Raw genomic sequence first — 11,789 nt, 5'->3', positions numbered from 1 at the left:
CCCCCCCCCCCATAAGCGCCAAAGATCGGTGATGTTGTCATGATAAGTGTGGGAAGTCGCTAGTGTACTCGATGATTGAATGACCTATCGACTTGCATCGATTTTTGGTACAAAGGTTCGAATCCTTTTTACTCCACATTATGAACTCCCGATCGAATTTGTCAAGAACGAGCTTCCCCTTTCCTAAGATCCTGAATGTGGTACTGACGCATCATATGTTTGTCAACATGTCTACTTATATGTCAAGGATAGTTAGAATATTTTTAGTGTTCTGTTCTAAGTTTTTTGTATTTTGCTATTTTATAGAAAATAATGTAAAAAGTATTATAAATAATAATAATCAAGAAAACTTAAAATATCTAAAAACATATAAAGAAAATTGGTTTACTCTAAAAATTCTACCTATGACACATAATTTGAGATAAACAGAGTAACATATTTATATAAAAATTACATAAAATGTATTATAAATTACAATAATTAACTACTTAAATATTTAAAAACTTTTAAAAAAATGTGAGTGACTTTTTGAAATTTCATTTGTATCACATAAACTGGGAGGGAGTAGGGCTGTGAAAAAATCGAATCGAAAAAAATGTTATTGGATTATTCTTATTTGTACGGGTTTTAATGGTTTTATAAAAAAATCATCGGGTTATCGATTTGATATTAGTTTTTAATATTGGGTTACTGAGTAAATCGATAACACATTAAGACTATAGTAATTTACTACTTTTACATGTACAGAAATATTAAATATTAATCTCAATACCTTAATAGTTACTGTATGTGCCATTTAGCCTTCAATTCACACTTCACAGTGTCTTTGAGTTCACAAATTCTCATTATACAAAATGTCAAAGCCTAAAGTAAGAATCTTATTCCTCTTAATTTCTCTTTGTGTTACACTTGTATAGTTCTTTTCATCTTAGTTATTATTGTTTCTATTTTATGAGCATTTATAAAGTAACACTATTGTCTTATTGCGTCAAATTTGTTAGAGAAGTCATATATTTATTTTATAAGCATTTTCTTATTAGTTAAACCAAAAATCAAACCGTTAAAGACTAAAACGATAAACCAAAGTCGAGCTGAACGGATGCACACCCCTAGGATGGAGTAACATATATTATGTGAAAAAATTATGTTCAAAACATACTATAAATCATTATAATTAACAATTTAAGATATTTTTTTTAAAAAAAGCATATGATTTTTTATGGACTCTCGAAATTCATCTGTGGCACATAAATTGTTACAAATGAAGTAATATATATTGGGTGAAAATTACTTTGAAATAGTAAAAAAATCATAATAATTAACAACTTAAAATACTTTTAAAAACATATAATTTTTTTTGATTAAATCTAAGCTTTATCTGTGTAACATAAAATTTAAATAAAAAAATAATACTCCCTCCGCTTCAAAATAATTGAATTATTGAGACTTTTTCATATTTCAAATTAACTTAATTGTTGAATCTTCAAGACTACTTTTAAAATATTCTCTCATTTTTTTTTCTTTCTTTTGGATTTTCTATGTGATGAGTTTAAGAAATTTAATTATTTTAAATTATTCTAAAGATAAATTTAACAATAACTAATAAGTGCAAAAAAGAAAAATAATATTTAAATTATGTCCAATTTTTTTATCTTAAAAAGATGTGGAACATCTTCAACAATTCAATGAATCTATGTCCTAAACTTTTTTTCTTAAAAATGTATAAAATAACTTGAACAATTCAATTATTTTGAAATGAAAATAACATATATTAAATACGTGCCGCACGAAGGGTGTATGTAGTAGATTATATAGTTTGGAAAAATCTTTTTGGCCAGAAAATTTGGCCAGAATGATATTTTATCTATGTTATTTTACTTTCTAAAAATATTTTTACCCTTTTAACTTTAATATATTTTAACTAAAAAGTGAAAACAATATCAATTTATTTTAAAATTAAAAAAATATTATAATTTTTTTAATTTTTTAACCATTTAGCACCTCCCATATATTTTTACGGTGGTCCATATTAATGAGCGAGGGGGAGGTAGATGATGCATTTATTGTGCGGCATGGTGTCCATTTTTTTTTACCGAAGTATGTACACCAGACCCCACCAATCCATCACTCTCTTCAACTGACCCCACACTTTCTCTATTTAACAAAATACTAATCAAAATTAATAATCTTGAGACGAGAACAAAAACGAAAACAGTTGAGCAAAGAATTAATGGAAAATGAACGTACAAAAAAGAAGAAGAGACAATTCATAGAAAAATGAGAAATTGAAAAAAACAGCAGCAACGCGTTTTCTCTCTTGTCTCTCTTTTAAGTCTTCTTCTCTCTCCTCTTCTTGACTCTCTCTCTCTGTTCACAACCAAGCAGCCCCAAAAACTAGGGTTAGGGCTAGGGTTTTTGAGTTTCAAAACCCCATTTCTGCTTCCTATAATCTTCACATACAAGGGGAATTTGGGTCTGTATTTTTTTTTGCATTTTTGAGGACCCTTTTGGGGTTTTACTAATGGGTCGTTGTTGTTTTGTCATCAAATGGTACTATCATGACATACCCTTGAAGGCTTTTCTCATCCTTTGTGTTTTCTTCTTAGTTCATGGGTATGCACTTTCCTCGGATTCGGATAAATCAGCGCTCTTGGAGTTAAAGGCCTCACTTTTAGACTCCTCTGGAGTGATTTCTAGCTGGAGCTCGAGAAATACTGATCACTGTTCATGGTTTGGTGTCTCCTGTGATTCCGATTCACGTGTTGTGGCTTTGAACATCACTGGAGGTAATTTGGGTTCTTTATCTTGTGCTAAAATTGCTCAATTTCCTTTGTATGGCTTTGGAATTACAAGGGTTTGTGCCAATAATAGTGTCAAGCTTGTTGGTAAAGTACCTCTCGCAATATCAAAGTTAACTGAACTAAGGGTTTTATCCTTGCCTTTTAATGAATTGCGTGGTGAAATTCCACTGGGAATTTGGGATATGGAGAAACTTGAAGTTTTGGATCTGGAAGGGAATTTAATTACTGGGTCTTTGCCATTGGAGTTTAAGGGGTTGAGGAAATTGAGGGTTTTAAACTTGGGTTTTAATGAGATTGTGGGTGCCATACCCAATTCCTTGTCGAATTGCCTTGCTCTACAAATCTTGAATCTTGCTGGAAATAGGGTAAATGGGACCATTCCAGCATTCATTGGTGGATTTGGAGATCTGAGGGGAATCTACCTGTCTTTTAATAAGCTTAGCGGGTCTATTCCTGGTGAGATTGGGCGTTCTTGTGAGAAACTTCAAAGTCTAGAGATGGCAGGTAATATCTTAGGTGGTAATATTCCAAAAAGTTTAGGGAACTGCACATGGTTGCAGTCACTTGTCTTATATTCAAATTTGTTGGAGGAGGGTATTCCAGCTGAATTTGGTCAACTAACTGAGCTCAAGATTCTTGATGTGTCTAGGAACAGCCTAAGTGGACGACTACCATCTGAGCTGGGAAACTGCTCGAAACTATCCATTCTTGTACTGTCAAGTTTGTGGGATCCTCTTCCAAATGTGTCTGATTCATCTCGTACTACTGATGAGTTTAACTTTTTTGAAGGCACAATCCCATCAGAGATCACCAGGCTTCCTAGTTTGAGAATGATATGGGCTCCCAGGTCAACTCTTTCAGGAAAATTTCCTGGCAGTTGGGGTGCTTGTGACAATTTGGAGATTGTGAATTTGGCTCAAAATTATTATACTGGAGTGATTTCTGAGGAATTGGGTAGCTGCCAGAAGTTGCATTTTCTTGACTTGAGCTCAAATAGGCTGACTGGACAGCTTGTTGAGAAACTGCCAGTTCCTTGCATGTTTGTGTTCGATGTGAGTGGGAATTATCTGTCTGGTTCAATTCCCAGGTTTTCCAATTACAGTTGTGCTCATGTTGTTTCCAGCGGTGGAGATCCATTTGGGCCCTATGATACATCATCTGCATATCTAGCACATTTCACCAGTAGAAGTGTTCTAGAAACTACTTCATTATTTGGAGGTGATGGTGACCATGCAGTATTTCATAATTTCGGTGGTAACAACTTCACAGGAAATTTACCGCCTTCCATGCTAACTGCACCTGAAATGTTAGGCAAACAAATTGTTTATGCCTTTCTTGCTGGTAGTAACAGGTTTACTGGACCTTTTGCTGGTAACTTGTTTGAGAAATGTCATGAATTGAAAGGTATGATTGTTAATGTAAGCAATAATGCATTGTCGGGTCAAATCCCAGAGGATATTGGTGCGATTTGTGGGTCTCTTAGGCTGTTGGATGGATCCAAAAATCAGATTGGTGGGACAGTCCCTCCGAGTATAGGGAGTCTGGTTTCTTTAGTTTCTCTCAATTTAAGTTGGAACCACCTGCGAGGTCAGATTCCTAGCAGTCTTGGCCAGATAAAGGATCTCAGTTACCTCTCTTTGGCTGGCAATAATCTGGTTGGCTCCATCCCCTCAAGTTTCGGGCAATTGCACTCTTTAGAAACGCTTGAACTTTCTTCGAATTCGTTGTCTGGTGAAATTCCAAATAATCTGGTAAATTTGAGGAATTTGACTAACCTTCTTCTTAACAACAACAATTTATCAGGGAATATACCTTCAGGCTTGGCCAATGTGACCACACTGGCTGCATTTAACGTTTCTTTCAATAATCTGTCTGGGCCACTGCCTCTTAACAAAGATTTGATGAAATGCAATAGTGTTCAGGGAAACCCTTTTCTGCAATCGTGCCATGTATTTTCTCTATCAACACCTTCTACAGATCAGCAGGGAAGAATAGGGGACTCACAAGATTCTGCTGCGTCTCCTTCAGGTTCAACCCAAAAAGGAGGGAGCAGTGGTTTCAACTCCATAGAGATTGCATCCATAACATCTGCAGCAGCTATTGTGTCAGTTCTTCTTGCTCTGATAGTCCTGTTCTTTTACACCAGAAAATGGAATCCAAGATCTAGAGTTGCTGGATCTACCAGGAAAGAAGTTACAGTTTTTACAGAAGTTCCAGTTCCTTTGACATTTGAAAATGTCGTGCGGGCCACAGGGAGCTTCAATGCTAGCAATTGCATAGGCAGTGGAGGTTTTGGAGCAACATACAAAGCGGAGATTGCACCAGGGTTCCTAGTGGCAGTAAAGCGACTTGCTGTAGGACGTTTTCAGGGGATTCAACAGTTTGATGCAGAAATCAGAACTCTGGGGAGGCTTCGACATCCAAACCTTGTAACTCTGATAGGATATCATAATAGTGAAACAGAAATGTTTCTGATCTATAACTTTTTGCCAGGTGGTAATTTGGAAAAGTTTATTCAGGAGAGGTCTACAAGGGCTGTGGACTGGAGGGTTCTTCACAAGATTGCTTTGGATGTAGCCCGTGCACTTGCTTATCTGCATGATCAGTGTGTACCACGTGTGCTTCATCGTGATGTGAAGCCAAGCAACATCCTATTGGATGAGGAGTATAATGCATATTTATCTGATTTTGGTTTGGCTAGATTACTGGGAACTTCAGAGACCCATGCGACTACTGGTGTGGCGGGAACTTTTGGATATGTTGCTCCTGAATATGCCATGACTTGCCGCGTCTCGGACAAGGCTGATGTCTACAGTTATGGGGTTGTGTTGCTTGAGTTAATATCAGATAAGAAAGCACTTGATCCCTCTTTCTCTTCTTATGGAAATGGATTCAATATTGTTGCTTGGGCATGCATGCTTTTACGCCAGGGCCGTGCCAAGGAGTTCTTTACTGCTGGTCTATGGGATTCAGGTCCACATGATGATTTGGTTGAGGTCCTACACTTGGCTGTGGTCTGCACGGTTGACTCTCTTTCTACTAGACCTACAATGAAGCAAGTAGTAAGACGGTTGAAGCAACTTCAACCACCGTCGTGTTAGCTGCAGGCTGCATGTCTTCCTACAATGAAGCAAGTAGTAAGACGGTTGAAGCAACTTCAACCACCGTCGTGTTAGCTGCAGGCTGCATGTCTTTGGATAGGATATGGTTTAGCCCAATTGTAATTTTAAAACTTGCACTTGATATTAAGGTGTATTTGGGTGTCTCCTATTAGGTTCAGATTTGTATTTGTAGCCTGCTTGTGAATTGTAGTATATAGCCAGCCAGCCTTTGCCCCCATTTTTCCATGTCATGTCCCTAATTAGGGGGTGTGCAGATTCATCTGCAGAAGAGTGCAGATACTTGTCTTCAACATGTACCACATTTTTATTTGTTTGTTAAATAAGAGCAAAAAATAGGAACCATTTCTACTACCCCTTTACTTTAATTTTTCTTTTTTATGGAGGGTTAGAGCAAATGGAAAGCTGAGGTTTTCTTTTGGTGATGATAACTTAGAGTTCGTCTCGATTCACTTAAAAAAAAGTAGCTTTTAAGTAAAACTTAAATGATTTTTAAGTAAAATAAATAAGATTTATTTTTGGTTTTTGACATATTTTAAGTCATTTTGACATTGTCAAACACTTCTTTCTAACTTAAGTTTAAATCATTTTAAACTTATATCAAAGTAGTTTTTATATTTGTCAAACACTTATCGAAGTTAAAAACCTACCTAAAGTCGATCCAAACACCCTCTTAGTCCAACGTTGACACCTTGTTTGGTACATACAGTGGCAAGAACAGAACAGAATGTCTGATGTATGTGCCTAATTTTTCTGGTGATGATAGTTGAATACACCTTTGACTCTCGGCTTTGGTATAGTGATAAGAGCAAGTGTGATGTGATGTATGTGCCACGGGTTTCAAGCACTGCTGCAAATAAAATTTTGGTATAAGGGTAGAGGATTTCATTGTATATCTTTGTGTGATTTTATTTATTAGAATCCTTTTAAAGTAGTCGTATTACCATCGTTTTATAAATTTGAAGTATGAGGTAAGTTTTATATTTAAATTAGGGAAAAGGGTCTGATATACCCCTCAACTTTGTCATTTAGAGCTGATATATCCTTCGTTACGAAAGTGACTCATATATATCCCTACTTATATACAAATGACTCACATATACCCTTTTCCTCTAACGGAAATGAAAAATAATAATTTTAGTTTAATTTTTTTTTTTTAAAATAAAAATATAATCCCATATGAGTATATTTAATCCTCCTCAAACATTATTTTTTTTTACTTTTTTTTGTTTCAAATGACTAATTTAGATTTAATTATTTTGATGGTCAAATTTATTTATGTTTCATTTGTAAAACTTATTATAGATGACCAAATTTTTTCTTCAAATACAAAAATTAAATTACAATATAGACAAAAAAAATGGTTTTAAATTATAATATAGCCACAAAAAAATAGTTTTAAATTTTTTTCTTTCACTAAGGAATGAAAGAAAAAAATAAAATAAGAATAAGAAACTCAAATAATTATAATCAAAAAAGTCAAAAAATAATTTATATATGAAAAAGATTAAAATATACCTTGAACTTTGCTAGAAGAATCATATATACCCCTCAATAATTTTTAAGAAAATTAAAAGTCAAAAATATAAATTTAAAACTAATTTTTTTCACTTCCGTTAAATGAAGGGTATATGTGAGTTGTTTGTATAACGGCAAAAGTATATATGAGCCACTTTGATAACAAGGGGCATATCAGTTCCAAATGATAAAGTTGAGGGGTATATCAGACCCTTTTTCCTTTAAATTATAAGGTGCTTTTTGTTACCCTATATTATAATTTCGTAAGATTAAAAATCCACCAATTGCACAAAAGATAGCCTAATGGTTGCTTTATTACTCGCTATAGCCATGTAATCTTCTTTTCTCATTTTCTCCATTGTTTTCCTTCCTTCTCTCTTTTCTTTCTTTTTTCCACTTTCTCCTCTGTTTTATAATGTTGAAGTGAAACTCTGGTAATTTCATCATATGATTTTCCTTTTAATAATATTTATAGCAAAACAAGTAGAACAAAAAAGTATCAATTTTAAGCCTTGTCCAGTGTCCCGAATATTAAATTTAACATGAATGGTTTTGAGTGAATAGTGTATCAAAACAATTTGAAATATTGAGAGAAGCAAATATCTAAAATTTGAATTGTTTAGAGGAAACTTTGAGGTGATATCCATTAAAAAATTTGAGCAACTTTGAAGCTTTAATTTTAAAATTTGACCAGCTACATATGTGAATCATTTCGAATGAACAAAAGATTGAGAACATCAAGAGGAACTCATTTATAAGATTTGAGATTGTTTAGAGGAGATTTGAGCCGTTAGAATTGGAAAATAATTTAGTTCGTTGAGGAAGATGAACTACTACGATATATAAATAGGAACTCATATAGTGATGTATATACACTATTTATACAATATCGATACATTACATATACCTACGGTCATTTAGTTGAATTTTTCTTTTTTGGCAGATTGTATATTTACATAAGAAGCTCAAATTAAAATTCCTTTTCGATTAAAATAAAATCAATCAAAATAATTAAAAGTATATCTTGTTATGAAACTATATAAAATAATGAGAAGAAAGTAGGGAGAAGAGGGAAGACTTATAATTTCTCTTGAGAGATAGTTAGGAATTCACAGATCTAATTTACAATGAACGAATTTAAGGGGAAACCTAACTTGGTCCCCAAATGGAATTTCTAACTTTTCTCCAAAAAGGACTCCACATAATAGACATTACTATAATACAATTATGTTTATAACACTCCCATTGAATGTCTATTTGATAGATTATATGCCTCGTTAACACCTTATTAGATAAAACTTAATGGGAAAAAATTCTAGTGAAAAAAAAGAGTACACATATCTAATAATACGCATTATGGATGCCTCATTTAAAACTTTACAAGGAAAATTCAATGGGATAAAATCTTGTGAGCTCAGGGAAAAAGAGTACATCGCATATTAACTCCCCCTAATTTGAATATCATTCCAAAGACTTGAATCTTCACATTCCAAGCTTGTACACCATTTTCTCGAAAGTTATAGTTGGTAGAGATTTATTGAATAAATCACTCATATCATTACTTGGACAAATCTGTTGCATGCTGATATCATCATTCTTGAGAGCTCATGTGTGTAGAAAAACTTTGATGAAATTGTTGGGTTTAAGATCTTTTTTTTCTTCCTATGTGGATAATAAAAGTCTTATTAGGACCAGCCCACTTTAGCCCATAAGCTCAATATTATGTGGCATATATAAGGCTTATTTAGGTCTTATTTTCAAAAACACAAGAGAGAAAAATCAAGAGAAATCCGTTTTAGAGATTGAGAGAAAGAGAGAAAAATTTTGTTTTTGCTTCACGAAATTTTCTGCTCAGACAGTCTGCTTCAAACAGAGTTTTCCGTTTTGTTAACCGTTGGATCGTACTCAAATTTGAACTGAGAGTTCTAAGCATTCGGTTCTAGAAATTCAACGGTGGAGATCAGATTTGGAGGTCTGTAGCTTCTGATGTTGGGGCGTGAACAGTAGCCCGTTTTTGGGTGAAATCTCTCCTTTAATTCTCTAATTTTGGTGCAATCTTGTTTTGTTGTTGCTCGTTGTTTGACACTTGTTTTGTGGCCAATTTTGGAGAACAATTTTGTAACTCTTGGTGTTTATAGTGGAGATTTTGGTCCTGTGATTTTTTACTCTTTACATCGAAGGGCTTTCCATGTAAATCGCTGTGTCTTGTGTGATTGATTTATTCTTGTCTTATTATTTTAGTTTGGTTGATATACTTGTTGTCCATTCTTCGTATTGCTTGATTTAGTTTGTCTTCTCTTGGTTCAAATTGAAAGGGAAAGTTTAGACTTGGGTATTATTCCGCTGTTATCCTGTCAGACATTCTTGTTAGTGTCTTGTCTTTCCCAGCATAAATGTGCTTTCTTCTTTCTCCTTTTATGAATCATCCTTTAGGTTAAAAGAATTATGCAAGTTCCTCACTTCAACTTCTTTAAGAAAATAATTTATTGCCTTTGGAAAACTCTTCAAGAGTTTCAATTCAAGTTATCAACTTCTATAACAATACAAAAGATTCTTGATTGATTTAATCCATGTGAGGATTATAAATAAGTTTTCCAAAAATTTACATATGATTCATGCATTTTGAGTCCATATGATATTTTTATATCAATTTTGTCAAGTGGCAACATTCAATACTAAATGTATGATATCTTCAGTGTCTAGATTGCAAGTCAAATAAGCTTTACGCTTATCAAGAAGCATCATTTCACTTTTTACTTGATAATTATTTCTATACCAACATATTTTAATAGACATAGAATTTGTATCATCATAATCTTTTACAATATTGCGCGCTATTGTATCAAATATATTGTCAACAAGATATCATGTTGTATTGATTTACAATACGACATAACTTATTGAGATCTCATCACTTCGTTATTTTCAGGTACATACCTCTCTCATGAGGTTTCATGAAGCATTTTGTTATAGGCTTTTTAAGAGCACATTGTCTCCTTATTATGATCATTTTGACTATTTGCTCCTCCCCTTTTTCAAGGATCATTTTATTTAGAACCGATCAGTCTATCATGCTTCATGCATGTCATAGACTCTATCATTTATGGACATTCAATGGGACCATTTGCAACTATTGTGTTACTTCTTATCTCCCCTTATATTAGACAAACTAATATATATCTCAACCTATTTTGGAGAATCCATCTTTGTGCATCATGTTATATTCATTAATTATATACTACACATCAAAAATATCATATGAAAAATATTTGGTCCCTGTTCATAAATTAATTGAGACAAATATTGATCACACTTTATTGATCTTGTCCATTCAATTACTTTAGTATGCAATACATTATATTTAACAAGCAATGATTGACTATTTATCTAAAGAATTTAATGTCATATCAACTCGAATATTCATCAATATTATCAAGATGAATTGTCTTGACTACATATTCTGAAAGTTGTGCTCTTGACTCAATTTTTTACACAAATAATTTTGCGAATGTTAAATGTGGTTATCTAATAGATGCATTTATTTATCATATCACATGATAAGTGAATAGGCTCATATTCATCTTTAATATTTTTTAAAATTTAGGAATTTAGTCCCAACATTAATTGATCCAATAAACTTTCATGAGAACAAGCAACATAAAGAATTCTTGAAGAACTTTTTAGTTCTTGAATATATGTCTATTGCATGGATTGTCAAATCATTCATGTTAAATAAAATTATTAGTATTAGTAACTCCAAATTTACTATGACATGTACATTTTTTTCCAGTAAATTTCTAATTTACTGTTATATGAACAAATTTCAGATTTGTTTCTTCTCGTTTACTCTATCTCTTACGAAGGTGAGTTATGATCCCATCATGATAAAATGTATATCCGTATTGATAAGCTCTAGTTTTCACTATCACATTCACTTCAGTATTGAATTATTCAATCCCAATTGATAAGAATTAATCATTAAATGTTGGGGATGAAAACTCTAAATTATAGCCAAGGAGAATGGATTTAATATGATTTCAGAACACTTTGCCAGTAATCATATTATTTGTGGCAACAATTTTGCAGCACCAAATTTCGAGATTACTATAGCCACACATAAGACCATCTAGAAGAAACATTTATTAGGACCATGAAGTATCTAAACTGTAATGACCCGAGAGCACCCCCTAGCCGTTACATGCGTATTCGACCTCTCGGAGATCTTATACAAGCCTTAGCATTCATTCTTCGCATAGATCATAAAAATCACTAAGAATTTAAAACTTTTATTCAATAAAATCATAGGATTTCAAGAGTCATCAACATTTGAAAACATCAATACGCAAGCGGA

At 33.1% G+C, this 11,789-nt stretch overlaps 1 protein-coding gene across 2 annotated transcripts; it reads left to right on the top strand.

Moving 5' to 3' along the window:
• The first annotated feature begins 2,205 nt into the window (after positions 1–2,205).
• Positions 2,206–6,274, top strand: LOC102591745 (LRR receptor-like serine/threonine-protein kinase RPK2). 2 transcript variants are annotated; one of them, XM_006343093.2, is made up of 2 exons: positions 2,206–5,860; positions 5,936–6,274. In XM_006343093.2, exons 1-2 carry the CDS (start codon positions 2,522–2,524, stop codon positions 5,975–5,977), a joined length of 3,381 nt encoding a protein of 1,126 aa, XP_006343155.1. In that variant the 5' UTR covers positions 2,206–2,521; the 3' UTR covers positions 5,978–6,274. The 2 variants fall into 2 exon arrangements, with proteins under 2 accessions (XP_006343155.1, XP_015162297.1); XM_015306811.1 differs by having other exon boundaries at positions 2,206–5,908; positions 5,984–6,274.
• Positions 6,275–11,789: the final 5,515 nt, after the last annotated feature.

Source organism: Solanum tuberosum, unplaced genomic scaffold, assembly GCF_000226075.1.
Source record: "Solanum tuberosum cultivar DM 1-3 516 R44 unplaced genomic scaffold, SolTub_3.0 scf00041, whole genome shotgun sequence".
Lineage (NCBI taxonomy): Eukaryota > Viridiplantae > Streptophyta > Magnoliopsida > Solanales > Solanaceae > Solanum > Solanum tuberosum.
This window is presented reverse-complemented; position numbering and strand designations above follow the sequence as displayed.